The 25,857-nt window shown below is 42.1% G+C and overlaps 1 protein-coding gene and 1 long non-coding RNA gene across 2 annotated transcripts in view; both read right to left on the reverse strand.

Moving 5' to 3' along the window:
* notch2 (notch receptor 2) overlaps positions 1-16,730 on the reverse strand; it is a 55,547-nt gene extending 38,817 nt beyond the window's left edge. The window contains exons 1-2 of the mRNA XM_052073125.1: positions 16,244-16,730; positions 962-1,043 (exon numbers count right to left, since the gene is read on the reverse strand). Of these exons, the coding sequence (XP_051929085.1) occupies positions 962-1,043; positions 16,244-16,316 (155 nt within the window). The 5' untranslated portion in view covers positions 16,317-16,730. The remainder of the gene's footprint in view (positions 1-961; positions 1,044-16,243) is intronic.
* A 2,087-nt stretch (positions 16,731-18,817) lies between these two features.
* On the reverse strand, positions 18,818-22,892 carry LOC127605539 (uncharacterized). The gene is made up of 2 exons (XR_007963609.1): positions 22,661-22,892; positions 18,818-19,227 (listed from the first exon to the last, which is right to left on the reverse strand). It is a non-coding gene; the product is annotated as an uncharacterized LOC127605539 (long non-coding RNA).
* Between the last annotated feature and the right edge of the window lie 2,965 nt (positions 22,893-25,857).

The raw sequence follows: 25,857 nt of genomic DNA on the forward strand, positions 1-25,857 counted from the left end.
TTAGTAAATGGCTTGCCGAGTTCAAAAACAAATTCAAAAAAATAGTACAAACAACCTACATCAATTAGAGTTAAAATGATAAATTCTAAACATTAAATATAATGATAAATCAGAACTAAGTTGATAAATAGAGAAAGGTATTGCAATATCCATTATGAATACAAGAGAAAATTGACACAAGAGTGCCCATGGGTGTGAATGTATATAATCCCGATACAAATCAAAAGTTGTGAAAATATCACGGTTAAGGGTAAAGTATGAGCCTTAATGGAGACTTCTTCTTACTTGTTCTTTTCTGATTGATATAAAAATGATTTAGTAGATATAAACACATAACGAGGTAGGACTAGATAAGTTTTTTTACTTCATCCTACTCCCTTGAACATAATAACTGTTGAATGAAGACTGATTTCTTTCTTTTTACTTTTTTATCTACCTTATTTTCTGTCAAATTATTACTGTGTATGTTTTATGTTCAATAAACAAACAAACAAACCACTTCTTAATGATGTGTTCATACCTTTGGAAGTAAAAGACAAATAAAAAACCAGAGTGCGGTTCGACGGCCGTCATGCAAGTTCTAAATAAACTTGACGGATTACATTTGTTCTAAGTATGTCCTTTTCACAGATTTGAAACCACCTGGGGTGGAAAAAACAAAATGTGGAAAATAAAATACCGGCGATGCCAAGATCTATTACATCTGTAGGGAAAGACAAGTTAAAATAACATTCAAGGTACTAAATAAAATGTTGGAGGGGGAAATGTGTGTATTGGTATTGTTCCCAGCAGCGGTGCACTTTCTCACACAGAGCAGTCCATTATTCTCCACTCTGTCTGAGCGAAACCTCATGGTCTTGAGCGCTGATAGATAAAGCCCCCCCCCCCGTTTCTCGACTTTCTTTCACATCCGACACCAAGAGTGTTCACCCTGGGTCGTCGCAAGCTAGTCCGGTCTTACCTGCAGTATCCGGTGCCATTGCTAAAGGTCTGACAGGTGGCGTTGTTCACGCATGGTGCTTTGTTGTCCACACACTGAAGAGCTGCAAGAGACGACGACACAAGTTAAAATCCTTTTTCCGGGAATAGTCAGAAAAAGCAGGAAAAAGGAATTGATTTCGGTTTTCCTTGGCCCGTGCCCCATATTGCAAAAAGATTGGCGGAAATCTGTTGGGTGTTCTCCTGCTAACAAGCTAATCGACATTGGCATTTGGTTAAACGCTCGACGAGTTACCTTTAAACACATGAAAACCTTTTAAGACGCACTTAAACTTTACAACCAAAGCAAAACAGCATAAACGGGCTATTTCTAAATCATAATTTCTGATGCATTTCTTAGCCCTTGTACTCACTCCCGTGTGTTCAAAGAAATGGGAGACTATCATATAACGTCTTCTGGAGAAAACGGAAAGAACAGGCTGGCTTCGCAGTTCTCCAGATGAGAAGGAAAGCAGGCTTGCTCGAAGCCGTTAGTCACTCCGTCTCACATAAACAAGAAAATGAGGCATTGTCCATTCCAAAACCAAAATGGTCAATAAAACCGTATCATTTCACGAAATGAATGTCCGCTCGCTTAACCCTCGTAGTGCACCGCTTGCGATAAATGTAAAATGATGTCTTTGAATCAAAGGCAAAGGCAATCAAGAAAAACACGAGAGAGCTGAAACTTATGGAGGGGTTCTAAAATGGCCTAAATTTCATGACGTCACTGAGTGATAATTCTCAGGCATTGCAGCAATAATAAAAAAACGTTTTGAAACCTTAATCTTCACAATTTACATATTTTGCACCATGGAGACCCATTATAATTCATATTTTTGAACGCATCGTAAACCTAATGTGTAAACATGCATTTCACGCGATTTTTACGTCAATCGCTTTGTTTTCGCTTGGACAGACGTATGCATGCCACATTGTTGGGTTGAGGTCATTCCAATTGTGCAACTTTTAGGTGGCGCCAGAGGATCGCAAATGAGTTTGCCTTTTTGCAAGAGGCTTCAAACCGATGCATTTTACATGAACAAGTCCGGTCGGGATTGTTAGTAGGGCTTGGTTGGGACCTCCAGACCCAATTTTTTTTTCCTTTTGCAAAAAATAAAGAATAAAAAAAATCCCAAAGAACTAATAAAAACTATATATGTATGGATAGCACAGATGCCTCTGAACATTTTGAGTCTTTGGAAAAAAAAAAGAATGTTTTTATAACACAAAATACATCATTACAAAAATTGTAAAATGCGTAACTTAAGGCCTTTTTAATTTGGAGCACACAAGGGTTAAAGCTCGTATATAATGAAAACGCTATAGACCGACCAGCAGAGCAGATGTTACATTTTTCAGAAACTTCTACTTTGTTTGGATTTCCAGACTTTAAAATGTGACGCATTTCGATCAATTTCCAGTCGGCGGCATCACGCAACAGTCCCCCCTCAGGCCCCACATTACTCTTCCTTCTCCTCTTGGTGCGAGATAAAGAAAAGTGATAGCCTCCAATTTAACGCAGTAAGGTTGGCCTCAGATTAGCGAATGGTCACAGGGTTGCCGGATGGGCTGGCAGACAGAAATGAGCCTTGAGGAAAGAAAACAAAGCCCGACTATCTCCCTGCCAATGAAGCACTCATAGCTACACACACCGACCATTGTGCGGGCACCGGGCCACGGCTCAAGTGGTCTTTGCAGACACCCAAGTGGCGCAAGCAAGGAAAAAAAAAAAAAAGACATGAAGAGTTCCAGCCTTTTTTTAAATTTTAATCGATGCAAGATGGCTGCCGAATGAAAGAAGACGCGGCAAGGCGTGATTCAGTGCAACCGTGATGAATCACGATTCGTGAGGCTAATAGAATAGCTGCATGAGTCAGGTTTGAATGTTTTCAGAAAACAGGAAACATAGCAAATTCAACAAACAAACGCCAAGTCGTACTTGCGTTTCACTGCCACGGAAGCCATGATTAGTGACTTGTGATCTGTTGACACCGGATGCCTAGCGAACTTTCGCCTCCACGGCCCCGCGTCATGTTCAGCCTAGCCTATGAATTTTTGCTAAACCAGTTTAGGCGATGAAGCCTTCTTAGTGAAGTGTACTGGCATGAAATCTGGTTGTTTTAGTCAAGAATTTTCTCCAAACTATATTGAAGTTCCCTACTAAGAACCAACCTTTCATTTGGTGAATTCTTTATTCCAGTTATCATTCCCATGCAAAATCCCCAAGTATGTCTGATTTTGCATTTTGACAAAGCTGAAGCGGGGTCAGCTGATCTGAAGGAAACGCAGACAAGTAGAGTCATCGCGATAAAGGAAGTACGCTGAGCAGTGGTGTTACTTCCTGTGCCTGTAATTAATCACAGTGTGACTGAAGTTCAAGAGTCTCTGTGACCAGAAGCAGACGTGGTAGAATTTGTAGCGGTGAAAAGCAGAACGTGCGCGCGGCGCATTCTCACATGGTGACTAATGCCTTCGAGACTTTCGTCTTGACAGCATAGTCCATTCGACATGGGAATGCCTGCGCATAAGCCGGCGTGAAATTCATAATGCTAACGTGCACACGCGCTAACATTTGCACACACACACACGCAGCTATATCAGTACAGTCCACGGGGAACACTGAACAATTTCAGACCCGACTTATGTGGACAGAACACTTTGGGTTGGTCCTTATTCAGTGGAACATTTGACGTACATGTGAGCTGCATTAATAGGTAGCAGATACTGCGAGATGCGTAACAAGAGAAAGGCCGGCGGCTCAATGCCTGCTGCATCCGAGCCTGACGGATTTTAAGAAAGCTAAGTGCACGCAAGCAGATATAGTAGATAAGGGTGTCAAACATACTGCCCGCGGGCCGCAACCACCCCCCCAAGGAGGTTCGATCAGGCCCGCAGGATATTTTAAGAAAGAAAAAAAAATGCATATTAAGACACGGAATGAATATTGTTGAGAAAGTGCAATTTGTGGAGTATCCACTAGGGGACACACTGTTTTGATCAGAGTAGAACACAACATTGTTTTGATCAGAGAAGAAGACAACAGCAGTCTCAGTCTGTCACTGAGACAGACCCAGCACAGCTTTCAAGGACATGTGAATACTTTATTCTTTAAATGTTTAATAGCACTCTCCTTAGTTTGTGCAGGGATGAATTTTTGATTTTATATGCACATGTGTAAATGTCTTAGAAATTCCTTTCTCGTTTAATCTGAAAGTGCATTACTATTTTTTTCAAGACCAATTGTTTAGGTTTTGTGCCTTTGTACAATCATTGGGATCAGTTGCAATGCAGATACTGTATGTGAATGATAAAAGCGCTTGAAATGTTTTGTGGTTAGCACGTGGGCTTCACAGTGCAGAGGTACCAGGTTCGATTCCAGCTCCGGCCTCCCTGTGTGGAGTTTGCATGTTCTCCCCGGGCCTGCGTGGGTTTTCTCCGGGTGCTCCGGTTTCCTCCCACATTCCAAAAATATGCATGGCAGGCTGATTGAACACTCTAAATTGTCCCTAGGTGTGAGTGTGAGTGTGAATGGTTGTTCGTCTCTGTGTGCCCTGCGATTGGTTGGCAACCGATTCAGGGTGTCCCCCGCCTACTGCCCGGAGACAGCTGGGATAGGCTCCAGCACCCCCCGCGACCCTAGTGAGGATCAAGCGGTTAGGAAGATGAATGAATGAATGAATGTTCATTAAATTTCAACATTTTGCGAATGTTCTTGTGCTTCTTTGGACCCCCCCACCCCCAAATAGGAAAGACATATTTTGGTTATTTATAGCAGAATATGGTATAATTTTAATGGTCCGGCCAACTTGACATCTCCCGAGGCTGTCTGTGGCCCACAATGTGAAATGAGTTTGACAGCCCCGCGGTAGATTAACTGTGAATCTCAAGTACTGTGTAGCGATGTATAAAAACAGGTTTACCGTCCAACCATTGCCAAGGGTTCATTCGACAGCCACGTACGCATTGAAAACCCAAACAGTAAAATGTTCAACGTGCAAAATACCAGAGATGCTGTAAAACAAAAAACAAAACAAAAAAAATCATCTGTTGGGTGTGTGTCTATAAGAGGTGTAGTCCATTGAACGATGAAAGGAACTGATGTCGGCAGGAGTCGTTGCAAGTAGTAATTGCTTGGCAACACAAAGAAGAAGAAAAAAAGCCACCGAGCAACAACTTGTAACGATGAAAACTGGTAACTGGCGGTATTTGTGTGTCATCACTGTAGTGATGATCTGTAATTGCTGGCGATCAAGCACCTATGCCGCCAAAACGTAATTATGAGGACCCGACTGATTAGTCTAATTAGAGCTCATTGAAAACTGGCAAAAACGGACATTTTTTTTCTCGACACATTACAACAGAAGTCAAACCAAACATTCCCTCGCCCCAAACAAATAAACAAATTGAAAAAAAAATCTTTGTTGTCAAGTAAAATACTAAATGAGAACGTATTGTCAAACTTCTGTCAGTCACATGTTCTTCTGCCTGTATATATGCCTATATATACATATGCAGTCATACCTCGGTTTTCAACCATTATCCGTTCCAGAAGGCTGTTCCAAAACCGAAACGATTTTATTAGTCCATGATTAGGAGCTAATAACACTATGTAGAAATAACGACCCACCCCCAAAAAAACCCAACAGATTTGCGTAAATTACCACAAACACGTCTGCTAACAATGAACTTTACACAAGGAAGCGTCATTTCCTCTTGTAAGGAAGCTGAGAGGAGACGATTGGCGTATTCAGGTTTGCTTAGTTTGGTCGAAAACTGATTTTGGGTCTCAATCCGAGGGGTAAAAATCTAGAATTTACAGGTCCAAAAAAATTTTGGTCAAGAACAGAGACGTTTGAAAACCGAGGTATGACTGGATCATTTTTTTCCCCCCACATTATACATTTTTTCACTTAATCGACCAAGCAGGTATTGGAATTTGAGTCCGCCACATGTAATTTTTTTTTATTTTTATTTCCCTCGTAATTATTTTCTGTACAAATCATCAACAAAACCGAGCACATGTGAGCATATCAGATGTTCTGAAACTGACCCCCACACTCTTGGCACTCGCCAATGCCTTTGGCGGGATCCCTGCGGAGCTCTTCAAGGAGGGGAGGGGAGAGAGCGGACGAGAAAACAAGAGAGAGTGATTGACCTGCGAGACTGTGGGGGAAGTAATTACGAAAACAACGCGCAAAGACTAAACGCAAACCGACGTCGTCCCTGAGCCCTGGCACACATCCACGCAGCCGAGGACAGGAAGTTGTTCACGCTAAGTGAGGAAGTCAAGTCATTTCCTGGAATCGCTGTAAAAGCCCCTCAAGATCCTGCGCTCCGAGCTGTTGCCGTGGAAACGTGTAATAAAATACCCTGAGCTCAGCATGGAAGGAGCGAGATGAGGCTCAAACTAAACACCGGTACCCCGAGGGAAGCTTCGCTGGCCCACACAAACAGCACACGCGAAATATTTGGTGGTCAGGCGTCACGTTCGGAATGGATGCAGTGACTCAAAACCAAAACGTGACGAGAATATATACAGCAGCCTGACATACCTCGACTTACGTAATTTCATCTGAGGACAATTGTTCGTGAGAGATCGAGCTGTTTATTGCCATCCCAGAGGAAGCTCAAACGCTGGCTTAACGCTAACACACAACGTAAAATGTTTATAACCCTTTAAAGCGATGACACGTTCTTTATCCTCTGCGAAGAACAACAAATATTACTGCAGCTCAATGAGGAGTTGTGACTGTCTCCTTGTGTATTTGTGCGTCTGTATCATAGTGGCCCGAGGACACATACCAAAAGGAGCCGTAAAATATGCATTGAACTGAAGCAAAAACTGTTTCATTCTTGATCTTCATGCCATTTTTTAATAAAGTGCAGTAAGTACTAAAGAGTGCTATGTTTCCTCGTTCTTATTTAAAAAATAATAATAATAATAATATAATGACCGGCGGCCCGGTAGTCCAGTGGTTAGCACGTGGGCTTCACAGTGCAGAGGTACCGGGTTCGATTCCAGCTCCGGCCTCCCTGTGTGGAGTTTGCATGTTCTCCCCGGGCCTGCGTGGGTTTTCTCCGGGTGCTCCGGTTTCCTCCCACATTCCGAAAACATGCGAGGCAGGCTGATTGAACACTCTAAATTGTCCCTAGGTGTGAGTGTGGGTGCGAATGGTTGTTCGTCTCTGTGTGCCCTGTGATTGGCTGGCAACCAATTCTGGGTGTCCCCCGCCTACTGCCCGAAGACAGCTGGGATAGGCTCCAGCCCCCCACCCCCCCACCCCACCGCGACCCTAGTGAGGGTCAAGCGGTTAGGAAGATGAATGAATGAAAAATGAATAATACAATGACCGTAAAATCTGTAGATTGCAACATTAAAAATGTGATCGTAGGTTATGGAGTGGTTTTGAGTGAGGAGCAAAGTCACGGAAGAGATTAAACCTGAAAGTCAAGGGCACCGTAGAAGTTACCCGCAGAGTCTCGAAATCCTCGTGCAGATGATGGCGAGGCCCTCTAATTAGGCGGCTGACGGTTCACTTGCATTTGTAATTACGCGGAGGAGTTGGTAGAGCATATTGGGTGTGTGTGTGTGTGTGTGTGCGCGCGACTAGGAAAAAAAAAAAGAAAAGAAAAATCCAACAGACAGCAATTGTAAAAACAAACCAAACCATTTTAGGGATTTTCCCTCTGCTCACTCAGGTCCAAAGTTAGCCTTTTTTTTTTTTTAACGATAATGATAAAAAAGAATCAAGATTACCTTTATTCACTGACTGCTCACAAAAACTGTGTGTGAAATCATTTTTAAACATGCTTCAAAGTCTTGTATTACCCGAAATATTTTTTTTTTTTCAAAGCATAATAGCGACATGACCTGAACTTTGTACTTACTACGGACTCGGCGCACGCTAGCTAGCTGTCTCCAGGCTTACGGGCCTATTTGGCTGAGGAATGCAGCCTGCGGTAATTCCCTCTTAATTTTCTAACCCGTTGAACAGGGCAGACAAAACGCTTTGTGTAATTCTCTCAACCTTGACAGCCAAAGACTTCGCCTCCCGTCGTGGCGCTTCCCTGCAGCGCTCACACACCTTTCCTCGTTGCACATCTGGACTGCCACCTATTTAATGCGTGAGGATTAAAGGGAGCTGAAAGCAAACTGGTCAAGCAGGCAACGGTGTGGCAAAACAAACAAACTTTTTTTTTTTAAAGGCCTCATTACAAAGACTCTAAACCAGGGGTGCCCAAACTTTTTGGATCGAAGATCTACTTTTTGATCAACTAACCTCACGGGATCTACCCTTACCGGCGCACGCACGCACACACACACACAAATTTAAGATTTACCGGCTTTATTTTATTTATTTTTTTTTTTTATTTTTGTGAAAATGAGACTGATTAGTGTGCAGTGTATATTAACACAAAAAATATATTACTAACATGTACAAAGACACACAAATGGCTGTTTGTTTTTTTTCTTCTCGACTCCTCGGATCTACTTGGGACCTGTCTTAGATCTACCGGTAGATCAGGATCTACCTAATGGGGGCACCCCTGCTCTAAACTAAGTCTCTGATGCATGGAAAAGGTGGGACCTCGATCACTTCGGATTAAATGTTCTAACAGCCGGACTGTTAGAACATTTAATGGTATAAAGCACACCAATTCCAAACTACCGCAGGAACATTTGGAGCAGGGTCCAAAATACCAAACAGGGGGATTCCCTGCCCCCCAGCAGTCCAAGAACCATAGCTTGGGAGTCCATATGGGGGGGAACATACCTCCATATGTGGACCTGGGGGCTAACTGCTGAAAACCTGCAAAATAGCAGATGTCCAAATGTGAAGAGAGCACCTTTTGTTTGAACCCCACCCCCCGTGCCCCACTTTTCAAGTGAGCAAAAAAAGATTGGAACACCGATTATAATATAACGTCAAGGAGCTAACATTGAATATTTGATGGCTTACTTGGAATAACTGCACCAAGCTTGAGACTCACTGACTTTACCAAACTGTTCATATGAAATGTTTTTTTTTTTTTCCAGGCCTTGTCTGCAACCTCTTTCAGGTATTTTTTTTTGTTTGTTTGTTTTGCTCTATTGGGGTTAAGATCCGGCGACTGGCATGGCCAGTCAAAGCCCTTTCGCATTTCCCTTGATTAAGTCCTTTGTTGAGCTGGCGGAGTGTTTTGGGTCAGCATCTGGATGCATGATGAAGATTCTTGCGATTAATTTGGATGCTTTTTTTTTCCTGTAAATTGCCAGACAAAATGATTTTGTAGACTTCAGAATTCATTCTGCATCGACCATCACGCGCCAAGCTTCAATATGAGAAAATATAAATGACATATCACAAGATGGGGCGGCCCGGTAGTCCAGTGGTTAGCATGTCGGCTTCACAGTGCAGAGGTACCGGGATCGATTCCAGCTCCGGCCTCCCTGTGTGGAGTTTGCATGTTCTCCCCGGGCCTGCGTGGGTTTTCTCCGGGTGCTCCGGTTTCCTCCCACATTCCAAAAACATGCATGGCAGGCTTATTGGACGCTCTAAATTGTCCCTAGGTGTGATTGTGAGCGTGGATGGTTTTTAGTCTCTGTGTGCCCTGCGATTGGCTGGCAACTGATCCAGGGTGTCCCCCGCCTACTGCCCGAAGACGGCTGGGATGGGCTCCAGCACCCGCCGCGACCCTAGTGAGGATTAAGCGGTTCAGAAAATGGATGGATGGATGGATATCACAACATGCAAAGCACTTATCAGTAAAAAGAATCGGAAGGCCAGACTGGAATTTGCAAAGGGGTACAGAAATGAGCCATAAAGGTTTTATGGACTGATGAGGCCAACATCCTTTTTCTGAACCGCTTTATCCTCACAAGGATCGAGTCGACCATCCTTGAAAAAATTGCAAGCGCTTACCTTAAATCTTGCACTATGCCCCAAACTATTTTCTTGTACAACATGAATTTAATAGACTGTAAAGAAGTCCTGGCAAGTGCATTGAGAAGACAGATGACTTCAGGCCACATCAACAACAAAAGCCAAAGGGCAGTGGGCAGAAATGGTGAGGAGGGGGGGGGGGGGGGGTAGTAATTAATGCAGAGTTGCGAGTCGCTCAACAAATTGCTTTGTCTTCAGAGGGCGGTGCCAAGGCCCTCCACAAATAAACCGCATTTCACACCGAACAGACACACGCGCATTCGGTCTTTCGTCCGTTTCTGGAAGGCACCTTCCAGTATACTCTCTCACGCATTTGGTCTGGGTTTTTTTGGACCACTCAAATTGATTTGCTCCCTTGTTGCAGGTGGTTTCGTCGGGTATGAACACAGTGATGGAATTCGGGCGCAGGCCGAAAATCAACCGCATTCAAATGAACGACGGTAGCGAATGAATGAATTGGGTTAGAGCATCAGGTGATTCTCAAAGTGTGGTACCGAAAATTGGGGTATTTTTTTGTTTTGTTTTTTAATCCAGCACATTATATTTTATTCAATACAATACCGTTGTATTTAACTATGAAGTATAATACACTTTAGGAATATTTTTTCAAACACTATTTAGATATCATTTTATAAGCTTTGAATCATTATTAAAGTTTTTTTTTTTTTAAATGTCGCTCCATTTAACTGCCGTGTGTATTTTAAATGTCACCATTTGAGTTGATTGTCTAAAACATTTTTGGTTTATTTGGTGGAGCAGTTTAGCATCACCGCGTAAAGGAAGATAATTAGCTTAAATTGCAGCCTAGTGTTTGCCGGGTTGACTGTGTTGGTAATTACGAAAAGTGGCAACAAAGACCAAATTTTCCCTCGTGTGTTCAAGAGCAATGTTTTACTACCAAACATTCTTTCTGTTTACACTACTTTTATCAATAGAGGAAACGGACGCGATCTCCTGCGCACTTTTTTGACAGATTTTGGTGGACTTGGATTTTGATTTATTTATTTATTGTAACAAATCCGAGTAGTGAAGGGAAATACATGGACTGACCCAACAGAGTTTACAAGGCCATCGATTGCTTCTGACAAGCGAAAAACAAACCCCAGCCATCCAAGTCAGCAAAATTACAGTCAATCAGATCGGACCAAAACAACGAGTTGTGTTTTGATTTTTTTTTTTTTGGCTGTCATGTGGATTGTTCCAGAGCATCTCTCTCGTAAACTGCCCCGAGGTTATGTGTCAAGACGCGGAGAAGCCAAGGCGACAAAGCAAATGTAGGTCAGAACAGAAGCTATGATGCTTGTTCAACTTTGCCGCTTACCAACCATTTTTATGAGTTGTTCAAAGTTTGACATCCGAATTTAGAATAGCTTCAGTGGAACAACACATTGTGTTGAGATAATTTTTGCCTTTTCGATATATATTTTTTTTGTCTTAAGAGCATACAAACTTCTGATCTTGAGGAAACATAATGCTGCACGGTTCCTGCGGAATTCCAATAAGAGTTTAGATTGGTTTATAATTTGTCATTGTACACGTAGGGACTGATCAGTAGTATTGATTCATGTCAAATAAATAAATAAATAAATAAATAAATAAATAAATAAATACATACGGAAACATTGAAATTGAGTATATTTGGACATACGACGGTGGGTCTGTTTGTCATCTCTGCCTATGTTGATTGCTGTGCGCTGCTTTGAGTGTTATAAAGTAGCAGTTGGATAAAGGTTTATTTTTGTTGCAACATCTGTGGTCATTTCTCTTAGCAGGCGTTTTGTATAGAAAATGAGCAAAAAGTGAGTGGAATTTTTGTTCATTAGAACAAAAGTAAGAAGATTTGGTTTAAGCTTTGGACTACATTTCAACTGGGAGTGACAAACAGCTTAAAGCAAGCACACTTGGCTTCTAATTTAGAGAATTGCCTGTGTGTGCGCGTGAGAGAGAGAGAGAGAGAGAAAACAGCCGTGAAGGATTACTTAAAAGTGTGTTTTGATAAGTTATAATGTGTTTGAAGCGTGTGGAGGAATTTTATGAAACACTCTCTCTAGAATGTATATTTTCACAGAGTGCGGGTGAGTCTGGTCGGTGTTCCGGACGATTCAGCAGCGAGCACATCACACATCTCATCAACATGATGAAGTCGCATGTCGTGATCATGCAACCTGCTTCTTCCCACACAACGCACACAAAAAGCAAACACCTGGCAGGCTTTTATTGTTGCGTTTGCCGCATCAAAGAAATACCCCCCCCAAAAAAAAAACACCACAAGAAGCCATGAGGCACATGTTGACATAAGACATTTGGCAAAGCAACATGCAGACATTTCGCATTTGTGTTAGCAAATGCCTACCAATAATAAAGCAATCCTACTCGTATCTACGCTAGTTAAGTATCCAATAAGTGTTTTATTACGGCTTGATTTAATGTGCCCTCATAAAAGTTGAACAGCAGTGGAGCCGACAAAGCCTTTGCCCCTCCTCTGTCATCTTTGGCACCTCGATTAAGGGGGCCCGGACCCTCAGTTTGGAAACCCTTGCGTTAGATAACGACTGTTCACGCAGAGTTTTAAAGGCTGATATTTCAGATGTTGGGCATTAAGGACAGTAAGTAATACGGAAGTGATCAATAGGAACCATCTTGTAATGTGCTATGTTATGCTTAATTCATTGCTGTAGTGTGTGTGTGTGTGTGTGTGAGAGAGAGAAAGAGAGCGAGAAAGGGGGCTGGGGAGGTGATGGAATGTCAAACACCAACAACATTCCACTGCTCCTCCTTGCACTGGCGGCGGCACTTTCACATTGTCTTTTCTCCTTTTGTGTGATTTCCAGTCACTGAGCATTCATAGTAGCCACGCATGTATCCAATTGGAGCTAACTAAAAAAAAAAAATCACTTCCTACCCGTTAAGGAGCTTTTGTCATGGCGCCTCGCCGCATTGTGAGCGCTAACGACGCGTGAAAAGAGTACAAACATAATCAAGTTTGGAATCCGCCGGAGTTTATTAACATCCATTGATTTTCACAGAAGTATACAAGAGGAAACGTCGAGGCACAGGAACTTCCATTGGATGCGATGGAGAGTAGAGAGGTGCGAGGATTGATCGGCAACTAATCGATGATCAAATGATTCGCGCTTTATTTTTGATCATCCGTTTATCATTTCGAGACTGTGTTGAACTTAAAATTGTCCAAATCCTTGCCCCCCAGTAAATTTTCTCAGATTCCAGTCGCCCTCTATGAAAGCAGACAGCTTGTGTTTTTCAAAATAAGATTTTTGGAACGATTTCAATTTACTGGAGAAAACTATAATCTACATTTTTGCAGATTTTCTGACAAACGTTACAGCCTAAACCTTTAACTGAATCATAATAATTTTTTTTTTTGATACCTGTACATTACTGGAGGGTTTTTTTTGTGATTGTTACATGTTTTAGGGGGACAACTTTTCAAGCTCATGCCTTACTTTTCAAAACAGTACTACTATACCTTACAAGGCATGATGTCACGTTATACCGATATTAGATTCTGATGGTATGCCACCAACGAAAATATTGTGGCTTCACAGTATTGCAATAACAGCCCTCAACGATTTTGTTCTGAAAGGTTTGTTTAAATATGTGTTTCCATTGAACATGCTCAGTCTGTAACTACAGTCAGTCCACGTAAAAAGAAAACACGTTTTAATAAAAAACCAAATCCAAATGGAACACATCAATAGAAGTACGTATTTCTCCGAAAATGAGTGGCCGCGTGGCTCTTCTCCGCTTTACGTCGTTAAGTCAAAGCAGAAAGCAGCTGATGTTAGCCATGCTAGTTTGCTAGTTCTCCGCCTCGGTAGCAAATATACGGTATTTAGCTCAAAACGTTTTTTAGCTGGTTGCATATAAGAAAGTGTTACAGCAATATACTAACTGCGCCTTGAATTTGTCGATAAGTGATAGCGCTCTCGGAAATGTGATTTTGTATTGGAAGTATTCCATCGCTTGGCAGCGACGCCTCACAAGAACGTTTTGTACTGGTACGTTTACTACCATTAGCTAATTTAGCAGTAATTAGCAAAGCTATGGGAACACAACACACTTCATTTTCTCAGTAACTATCGCTAAACAACTTTGTTTGAAGATTTTCTTTTTCCCATTCTGGCAAGTTGTCAAAATGGGTCTTGTAAAAATTGGACAGGACACTTTTTTGTCGTACTGGAACTCAGTGCATTTCTGAGTCTGTGCTATTGTTTTGGTTTTTTTTTTTTTAAGTACAGGAGTTGACGTTGGCAATGCCTTTCCAGTTGCGAACAAAGCCTGCTTTTAAAGCACTCTACCGCCATTGTCTTGCAAACAAGCCATTGCAAAATGATTCTTTAATTGTTATGAATACTGTCAATTGTGATGAACTCGATTGGAGTTCACGACTTGACTGACTAGTTGTTAATTAGTAAAAGTACCAAAACTAACAGGAATCAGCTCTGGTTCACGAGCTGATCAGCTTCCAACAGCTGGCTGCTCAGCTTACATTACAGTACATGTCCAACAGAGGACGACTGGTTAGCACGTCCGCCTCACGGTGCAGAGGTGCAAGGTTCGATTCCGGCTCCAGCCTTCCTGCGTGGAGTTTGCATGTTCTTCCCGTGCCTCTGTGGGTTTTCTCCGGGTACTCCCACATTCCAAAAACGTGCATGGCAGTTTAATGGAACACTCGAAATGTGTCCCTAAGGTGTGAGTGTGAGTGCAAATTTTTGTTTGTCTATGTGTGCCCTGCGACTTGCTGACAGGGTGTTCAGATATTTTTTTTTTGTCTTCCCTTCCAATCAGACAAATTACAGAGGACTTAAGACTCGTTTGAACACAAAATGAAACCCGCCGACTCACCGAAGAAAAAAAAAAACATCCGCATGGCTCCCCCTCATTTTAATAATGGCAATTACCATAATCGTAAGTCATTTTCTTTTTTGTTTCTACACCTGTCGAAATATGTATTGTTCTGGTCCGTGGGACTGCTGCACAGAGCTGAAAAAAAAATTGTCACTCACTGACATCATCTTCTTCTCACAAGTTGCAAGTGAATTAACAGCGCCTCTGGTGGTCGCAAACAAACAGTGCAGTCCATTTTTTCCTCAATCACTTCAAGAGACAGCTAATCAACATTCAACTTCAACACAGATGACTGAATTCATAACAAGCAATGGCTTGATTAGAACATCCCCATCCCTACTTGAAAGATAAATAAACAAGAACTGAGTGTTGCTTGTCAATTCTTTTTTGGGGCACACAAAACGGTTTTGCCTGAACAGAGTCACTTGTTAAGTTATCTAGCAGTTTTAAGACCTCATTGTCAGTGATGGAAAAAGTACTCACACTGTAAGTACAAGTACAGGCACTTGAGTAAAATCTAACCAGACTATTTTGAAAAAGACTGGCGGAAAAGTACAGATATCTGTTTTTAACATAGGTTATGATTGTAAAAAGTGGTCAGAAAACTAAATGATAACTAGTGACGTACGGTATTTTTATTTAGTTACTTTTCCATCATTATGCTTAATACAGTCGTAATAATAGTAATTAAACCGTCCAGATCCATTGATTCTCAAAGTAGGGTACGAGTACCACTACAAGTATTCAGGATCCCTCAAGTGGTACTTGAAATAATTACTGGACTAAATCATTAGCCTAAAGTCAGAGTTCCTTAAATTGTAATGTGACTTGTGAGTGTTTTCAGACAACAAGAAAAAAAAACCACAACAAATTCAACAAACATGAGTGCAATTGCCTTCAAACTTTGCATATTAACATGCCCAGAATGACTAAGAACCTAAACAGACATTAAAATAAATAGATTTAGTAAGCATTTCGGTGTTTGTTTTTATTGTTATTGTGACAGCAGATTAAAATGGAGTTCTGAAATTCGGGCTAATGAAATGTTCCAAATATGCTAATGTTAAAATGGCTTGAGATTGTTTTTCTCTAGTACAGTATATTAGTTTGGTTGTATTTTACCTTCCAACTCTAAAGAATATTTGCTTTTGATCAGTTTGGAATGATTTTTTAGTAGTTTTTGTATAGTTTTTGTTTTCCATAACGAAGTGGCTTAAATGTTGCCGCCTTAATTTTAAAACGAAAAAAAAGTCGGGGTCTGATAATCTAAACGTTATGTATGTTTTACATTTACGAGTCGGGAAAATGTAACTTCATTATCTGCTTAGTTTGTAGGGAGGAAAAAAACGTACCGAGTACAAGTGAAGGCGCAGTGATGCTACGCGCTACAGGGGCGCAAAGCAAAGGTGGAGGTAAAAAAAAAAAAAAGATTTGAGAATTTGAACTCCGTCGTCCGAAACGACACTTACCCAGGGAGAGGTCAACCAAAGCCAGGACGAAGACTAGCGACGTTCCCGAGGAGAAACCGGGGATCCTCTCCATGTTTTTTGATGTAAAATCCACATAAGGTCGCGCGAGCCCAAAAACTGAGCTGCCTGCTTTCTTGCTTGGCTCCCCGGACTGTGACTTCTCAACCCCCTGAAAAAAAGTCCGGCTTGGCTGGGAATTGATTCGCGCGTAATTAGCAGATGGAGAAAACTACAAAAAGACGAAAGTCACTTAAAGCATTTTGGTAGTTTTTTGTCATGTGGCTAGCACGCGTGTTTAGAAAGTCGCTATTTTGACTTGACTAACTCAGCCGCCTCGTCGCAACTCTTTACCTCTCCATTGCTCGTCAACGAGTGAAGACGCCAAAGTGGGTATCCTTCCGCTCTTCAAGTCAAAACGGATCTATTTTTCACCAAAAATTAGGTTTTTCTGAAAGTCACCAAAGCTTGTTATCTACTTGCGTGAACATAAAATGAAAAAAAACATTATTAACTCCATCAAATACAGTCCCCTTTTGGGTCGAGGCTGCTATGAAAAGAATTTTAGGCGAAAGTTTTCCTTCTCGGTGTGTTGCCGCAGCGGAGGAATTTTCATTTTCTCATTTTTGTACTTGGCTGATGACTTCAGATTAACCCGTTCATTGAATCACACATAAACTACACGACCTATTTTTAAGATAAAAATAAAGACACGATTTAAGCTATTTTACGATTTCTTAGGGGGCAGTGTGCAGGTTTTAGCAATGACTGCCTATGTAAAGGGGATTCTTAAAAAAGAAAGAGAGACTCCTAGTAAACGCAGAAATTGGTTATTTATACGAGGGGGGCTTTTTAGGGGAAATTACAGGTTGACTCAATTTGACCTAATTTTGGTGGTGCAGTTGGAGTAGTTGGTAGCACAAGTCCCTCTCAGTTCTGGGGTTCTGGGTTTGAATCCAGGCATCCATCCATTTTCCGAACCGCTTGATCCTCACTAGGGTAGCGGGGGGTGCTGGAGCCTATCCCAGCCGTCTTCCGGCAGTAGGCGGGGGACACCCTGAACCGGTTGCCAGCCAATCGTAGGGCACACAGAGACGAACAATCATCCACGCCCACACTCACACCGAGGGACAATTTAGAGCGCCCAATCAGCCTGCCATGCATGTTTTTGGAATGTGGGAGGAAACCGGAGCACCCGGAGAAAACCCACGAAGGCCCGGGGAGAACATGCAAACTCCACACAGGGAGGCCGGAGCTGGAATCGAACCCGGTACCTCTGCACTGTGAAGCCAACATGCTGGACTACCACTGGACTACCGGGTCACCCTGGCTACCGGGCTACCAGGCATATTTACATAAATTTGCAGAGTGTCTGGAGAAAAACCACGCAAACGCGGTCCTCCCGCTTTCCCAAAAATACATGTAAGCTTATTTGAGAACTCTTAATTGTACGGACAAAACTTCTCTTGCCGAAATGCCATCTTTGGTCAACAGGAGACTCACAGTCAGGGGTCATTAACATGGTGCATGTGACAAAATCAACATTTTCCTGCTTATTTGCTATTTTGAGTTGTGTCCGAATAAATTGATCAGTATCTTTTTACCTCCTATGTTGTGCACATTGACCCCCCCCCCCGATCCCCCATTCCCTGACACGTTGTGCACGGCATATTCATGTCCATTTTGGCCACTGATTATTCATGCTTAACTATTTCATGTTCAAGGAGGTCTACAAATATAATGATACATTCCATTGACAGTAATTGAGTCAGCCCACTTTACTTCTGATATTTTTCAGTGGCTCACTTATGAATTCACACTATCGATTCAAATTACTGCTAATCCATACGATTATCTTGCATTGTAGAGGACAATCAAGGTGTAAATCTTTGGCACATCCCAAGGATAAGCACCCCCAAGGCCCCCACCACCACTCATCTCTCACCAGTTGGCCTATCCCAAAGCAGAGATTAGGTCATCCATCCATCCATCCATTATCTGAACCACTTTTATCCTCACAAGAGTCACAGGCAGATTAAATTAATTATGGTGTCCCACAGGGATCCGCACTCCGACCACTGCTCCTCAATTTTTACATCCTTGATTTAGGAAGAATTTTTTATTACAAAAATTATGCATGGTGTCATGTTGCAAAGTTCTGGAATTGATCGTGGGGGTATTGGGATTAAGTTAGGTTACTTCCCACTGAAGACCCAGGTACCAAATGCAGCGGTCATGTGATGGCTGGAGATGACGACCCGTCTGCAGCACTGCTTTCTTAATGATGTCACTCCAGATTTGGCCTTGGGAAAGATGGTCTGAGAAAGGGCGTGAGTCGGCCTCGTGAGTAGCAAAACTGGGATTAGTTCCCGCCCGCCATAGACACTGATTAAAGACTTCTGAAGGAGAACAGATTTAACCATGTTACTTCAAATCCAGTTGAAAGATGTTTGCGTGAAAAACAACAAAGTATGAACTTTGCCATGGTATGATGTTTCATGGGCAAAAGTATTTCCAGAATATCCTCTATTACATGTTATGAGTGACTGTCATTGTAAAGTAATTTATATTACAGTGTTATTCTTTCTGGGTCGTTTTACTTGTAACAAAGACATTTGACATTGAGTGCCTTCAAAACCACACATCTTGAAAATGTACAACTTCTATTCTTCAAAACTTAATTCTCGTCCGATTAATAATATCATGAATAAAGTTAGCTTGTTATCATAAAAGTCGTTTTTTTTTTCTCCCTGAAATAATATCCTCTTGAAGTTTTTCTTTTCTCAAAACGGGAAGTGAACCAGTGTTCCATAACAGCCCCATTTTTGACCATTGGATGTTTCCTGACTTTTTCTTTTTTTTTTTTGTATGCCCCTGTTCACACTTTTCCAATATTTTGAAGCCGCTCTCATCAAAGTTGAAGCTCTTCACGCTAATTCGAAGCGTATCGGTCAGGGCGATTCCAGCTGTCATGCGGCAGATTTATGCTGCAAGACAGGAGGAGGACGAGGAGGTTAGTTGGGAGAGCGATGTTACGGGGATCAGATAGGAGCGACTGATTACAACAGAGAGTGTGTGTGTGTGTGTGTGTGTATGTGTGTGTGTGTGTGTGTGTATGTGTGTGCGTATGTGTGTACAAGCGCAAAACCATAAACACGCCATCTTCCATAACCATAGGAAACCATATCAGCACCTGTCATTCAGGAAGAACTGCGTGTGCTGTATACATGTCGCTCTTCTATAGTTAGCATTCACCTCATCATAAACAGATATAGTATGACGCAGGCCTCGGCATGTCTGTTCTAGCTCTTGAACGAATGCAGATTTTTGTTTTTTGTGTTCGGTGGGTGTTGTTAGTGTTTTGAGGTGTGTGCTTTATCACAGATCCAATTAAAGTCATACATCAATGTCCCACTGTACTTATGACACCATTAAAAAACGCAAGTCGTGGCAAATTGGCCCAATATGGTCTGTATGACAACATTTGACAACCAGGCTTGATCAAAGCTTTTCAGAGTCTTTTATTTTTTCATTCATTCATCTTCCGTACCGCTTGATCCTCACTAGGGTCGCAGGGGGTGCTGGAGCCTATCCCAGCCGTCTCCGGGCAGTAGGCGGGGGACACCCTGAATCGGTTGCCAGCCAATCGCAGGGCACACAGAGACGAACAACCATCCACGCTCACACTCACACCTAGGGACAATTTAGAGTGTCCAATCAGCCTGCCATGCATATTTTTGGAATGTGGGAGGAAACCGGAGCACCCGGAGAAAACCCACGCAGGCCCGGGGAGAACATGCAAACTCCACACAGGGAGGCCGGAGCTGGAATCGAACCCGGTACCTCTGCACTGTGAAGCCGACGTGCTAACCACTGGACTACCGGGCCGCCCTCTTTTAATTTTTATTTTTTTTTTATTCCCTCTCCTACCCGCATGCTCTGTTTTTGCTGGTGGGAGTGGACAGGACTGATTTATCCCAAAAGTTAGCAGTGTGACCTCTGTCAGGGAGCCATCCACCAGAATGAATGCACACACGGACATACATATTTGGACCGAGTAAAGGTCTCGGGGTGGGCAATTTGAGCCTTGCCCCTCCAGCGCCCCCGTTGCAAGTTGTTAATGGCAAAACATAAACAGGCAAAAACAGTTACACGCACGATTCCGTCATATCACAACGGCCTCGTGAAGGCATTTCAATAGTGGATGTGAGTGAATCTCTTTTTGGTTGTGCCTGGAAGAGCATTTCATGAGTGGACCGAGAGCAAGTCTGTATTTTGTGTGCGGGTGTGTGTGTGTGTGTGTGTGTGTGTGTGAGAGTGTTTCAATAATGTGTGGGAGTGTCTCAGTAGTGTTGTTGAGAGCATTTCATTGGTTTGGGAAGTGTTGTTTACCAAATAACACAATAGCAAAGCAGGCATGAGTGAAGAATGGACAATACAAACACTCGGGAGCTCAGCTAAATGGCATCATCTGGTGACAATTTTGTCAAGTATCTAAGAAAGCACTTGTTTCACGCTTGCTGTTGTCAGGCATTCGTGTGAAAGAGTGTGTGTGTGTGTGCGTGCGTGTGTCTGTGCAGGGTAGGCTATTATGAGGCGGCCATCAGAAGCATTATTCTGCTGATCACATGCATTGCAATGCAAAATTACTTACTTACACACTATTACAACAGTCTCACACTTGGAGAAATGTATTCCCTCACATTCTGCGAATACACTATCAAATGCAAATGTTCCTGAAACACTCACATTGTCGAATGAAACCCTGTTTTACTCACAGTCACGAGAGAAATGCTGACAACTTTAATAGTGACACACACGCACACTGAAACGCTCTTTCACATACTCCTGAAATGCTCTAGTGCTGAAAAATGATTCATTCTTTCACATTTCATTCGCACATTGTATTGAAATGTTATATTATATAGTAAAATATGCATTTCAGTGGTGTGTTTATGAGAGGCAATCCCTAAATAATGTCCATATCAACAGCTCATAGTTCGTTGTACTCTGTCTGCTCACTTGTGGAGTGCAAGTGAGTATGCGATGCTGTATCTCCCAGGGATAATTATATCATAAATTATTAGGCTGCTAAAAGACAGGTATGGCAGGAATTCACACTTCAACCTTCCTGTTTCACAGACACCACTGTATTGTTTGTGTGAGTAGGTATGTGTGTGTGTGTGTGTGAGTGTGTGTGCACATATCACATTTAACGCTAATAATAGGTCAGCATTGTTGACGGGAGCGGCAAAGTAGGCTGAGAAAGAAAGGTGAAATTTTTTTTGTAAAAGTCTTTGGAGATTGAAATTAATACAAACAACCAAAAATGCCAAAAAAAATACAATTCAGTAAAACTGAAAATAGTACATTTTCCATAAACCATGAAGGAACGTCAAGAAAGATGTAAAATAATATTCATTCATTCATTCATCTTCCGAACCGCTTGATCCTCACTAGGGTCGCGGGGGTGCTGGAGCCTATCCCAGCCGTCTCCGGGCAGTAGGCGGGGGACACCCTGAACCTGTTGCCAGCCAGTCACAGGGCACACAGAGACGAACAACCATCCACACTCACACCTAGGGACAATTTAGAGTGTCCAATTAGCCTGCCACGCATGTTTTTGGAATGTGGGAGGAAACCGGAGCACCCGGAGAAAACCCACGCAGGCCCGGGGAGAACATGCAAACTCCACACAGGGAGGCCGGAGCTGGAATCGAACCCGGTACCTCTGCACTGTGAAGCCGACGTGCTAACCACTGGACTACCGGGCTGCCGTAAAACAATATGTAAAACTTTATATTGACCTCTTGGTCCCAGAGACAGCAATGATATTGTCCCGCATGTGGAAACGGGCCGCCAAAAATAGCTCGCATTAAGCTAGTAGGGCTACATTTGATTCTTAGACACAGAAGCAGGGAGTCGTCTTGGTTCCGAATTACAGAGAATGAACATCAAAGCGGACATTCATCCATACATGGGCCACACTGCCTTACGAGGCGAGAAAATTAAAAGATTTTAAATGCGCCTTATGCTCCGAAAAATACGGTACCATAAAATGGAAATGTCAATCTTGATAGCCATGTAATGAAATCCCTAACTTTGCTCACATGAATTTCCCATGTGTCTAACATGTGAACATTTGTATAGCACTCATGCAAACATGAAGGAAAAGGAGGAGGGCGGAGTGGGGGGGGGGGGTAATCATTTATCTCCATGACTTTATTACAGTTAAATCTCTGCTGCTTTTTGTATATTCTGGTGCAGTATTATGACAGCAAGGTGTGACGGGACGTAATGATGAAGAGATAACGAGTGTACAGAGTTTAAAACAAGCCCTTTGCTGCACCCCTGCCGTGAGAAGTTCCCTGTTCCCATGCCCCGGTGTGTACGTTTTGGGGGGGGGGGGCAATAACTCACCAGGTTCCCTTCACTTCCTCTTTCAGGCCCTGTGCTTTTTATGATCCACTCCTCTGTCGCGCATCTGCCGCCCTCTGCGCCGTTGCTATTGGATGACGCGGGAGTCGGAGAAACGAGGAGGAGGAGGAGGAGGAGGATGCAGCCGGGATGAGGTGGGAAGGGATGGGTAGACCTTTAAACAAAAAAAAAAAGAAAAAAATCAAGTCTACAAAAGTCTTACAAGACTGTGTGTATTACTCCCAAATAATCCAGATTATTTTGATCATGAGCACCGTGACGATTATTCATCAATTATTCATTATGTTAGGGTAATCATCTGAGTTCTTATTGCACTACTTTTCAACAATCAATATGTCAACAGGTTTTCAATGCAAAAGTTACCAAAGAATAACAAAACAAAAATGTTTTGTTTTGTTTTTTTAGCGTCACTTGTACTGAATTTGAAACAAGTCATGACAAAAGATTCTATAATTTCTTTGCCGTAATATTGCTGACCGTAACTTTACAACTCAAATGAATGTTTTTGAAAACGTAATTTCTTTCGAAAGGATAGAAAGAAAATGAACAACGTAGATGAGGTGGTTGCGGAAATGTGCACACCCTCCTCTCAATGTACTTTTTGGTTGCCGTGCAGATTTGCCTTTGATGGTCAGAGTCAAAGTCACATTCAAGGTCACATTCAAGGTCACAATTGGTCACATGCTTTTTATGTCCCGTTCAAGTCATGTGGTGTGTGTGTGTGTGTGTGTGTGTTGTATGTATGGGGCCGGGTGGACAGACTTGCAGTGGCGGTTTGGAGGAAATTTACCTCACAGGCACTACTGTCCCCGTTCAAGAATATTCTCATAATAATGTCTATATGAAATTAAGAACTCCAGCTGCAACTTTTCAATTGGATCTTAATAGCCCGTCTGACATTATTAAATGGATGATTCTTCCTTCTTCAACATTTCAGAGAAAAGGGAATGTGTTTTTGATAACATCTTTTTTTCCCATTGTACTACATTACAGGCAGCACTTGACTTCTGTTATATTATGTATGTAGGATGCTGGAAGAGTTTTCTCCAGAGGATAATTTTATGAGGTACGATGAGACATAAAACTTGAAATAAATAAATAGCCCTTCCAGGAGACGGCGTGTCAACCTCACACGACCAGAAGTCGGCATGTCACACGAAAATCGAAAGTGTGAGCGCAAAGAGCGCCCCACATTGATCTATTGCATGTAAGAGAACCCATGAAAAACACACATTTATGGCAAGTACTGTAATTTCCTATGAGTTAACATACACTGGTCAATCGAAATCCATTTTAATGGCCACGGGTCAAATTTTACATAAAATGTTCAAAGAAAATAAGAATAATGATGGCTTTGTCACTGTCGGTGTTCCGTGTGTGTGTTTGAAGGAGCTGTTGTGTGTTTAGTACATGCGCCGTGTTGCTGACCCCTGATCGCGCCAACTATTTTAATCCAATCAGCTTCCTTTTCACATGACTGTCACACTCCGGCCGTCCCCATGGCGACGCGGCGAAAGGAAGGAAAAAGAAGCAGAGAAAGGTCTCCCTTGTCCTTGCTCTAAATCAATGTGACATTTAAACACACGCGCACAAATACGTATGTTACTTGACTGTCACTTTCTTGAGTTTTGTGAGCTCTACTAAAGTACAGCGGTACCTTGATTTATGAGTTTTACCAAGCTTGTAACTCAATTTAATCAGATCAATTTGATCATGTTAATCATAAAAGTGAATTGGTTTTTATGACAAATTACTACGCGTAGTGTCATATAGCTGTGTTAGTTGTGTGACCTTAACTCATTCACTCCCAAAGACGTTTTTAAACGTCTTTTCAGACTTGGTCCAGAATTGGCTGGTCCTGAATGAGTTAAGGGGTGCGGCCTTGTGAGTAAGGCTTTTAATTTTTTGAGAAAAAAATTAAGTGAGTGGACTTTTAATTGAAAGTAATATTGTATTTCAAAATAAATGAACTTACTTGCTGACTGAAAAAAAATCCCAAAGGGAAATAAAATGCATAATTGTCCCCCATTTTTTCCCCCAATGGCAAAGCAGCTTTTGTCTTCAACAAACACCTCCACCTGTCTGAAAACATGCTGGAGACAAGAACAGGCACTTTGCCACGCACCTTCTGTTGTAGTACAGAAGTTTTACCAATAAACCGTGCTGTTGGCTGTGAGGATGTCAGCAACCTGAGTTGAGACGAGTTTCTAGCTGCTGCACTTGGCCTTGGTATTTGAGGAGGAATTTTCATTCTGAAATAATTTTTGGATCAAAAAACAAACACAATCTAAATGGCATGCCCAGGAAACTAAAAATTAAAACTTAAGGCACACAACTCTAAATTTGCATCTAAAAACCCAGAAAAACAGATCAACGAAAAATCGGTGACATAGGATAAGAACGCTGAACAGCAATAAAATGGGACTTTATCTATCGGAAGGAGAGAGAATCAGCATCACATTGCCAAATTAGATGCTGTGTTAAATACAAAGCAGGACGATTATCTTCCATGTAAGTGGATCAGATAATGGATGAATGTATACTTGTACAATCAAAAGAATCACACAGTGACACAAGATTGCACAGCCAGCTAACCGGCACATAAGTGAGACAAAAGATCAAAACTCACTTCCCCTCTTTGCAGGGGTGAAAAGTTGAGCCTGTGCCCTGCGGTTTTTTGTTGGGTTTTTTTTTTTTTTTAGCAACGCCAATTTCCCCTACTACGTGCTAATTCGGATTTCCAATTCCAAGATGCTATGTTGCCTCTTGCATTGACGTACTCATGTTCAAAACGTTTTGACTTTTTTGCACCGGAATCTGCTGACTGGAGTCCCCCCCCCGGTTATAATTTGATTCTACGCAACTCTAATGTTTTCGACACCACTTTTCCACTCGCTCTGCCCCCGTCCAGTTAAACAGAAATGCAATGCTACCCTCTATTGGTCAACATCATAACAACTGATTGTAGTGACGTCAATCCTGTGTCTCCAGATGAGACAAAGATGATTCAAAACGTTTGTGTTGAAGAACTACTCAGCTATTTTTTTTTATAAAAGTCGCTTATGATTTCACTTAACAAAAATAATTTTCATAATAGATAAAATAAAGACAACCTTTCTTTTGACCTGACATATTTAGCTGGGATGGGCTCATACACGCCCGCGACTCTCACGAGGGTT

This window comes from Hippocampus zosterae, chromosome 8 (genome assembly GCF_025434085.1).
Source record: "Hippocampus zosterae strain Florida chromosome 8, ASM2543408v3, whole genome shotgun sequence".
Lineage (NCBI taxonomy): Eukaryota > Metazoa > Chordata > Actinopteri > Syngnathiformes > Syngnathidae > Hippocampus > Hippocampus zosterae.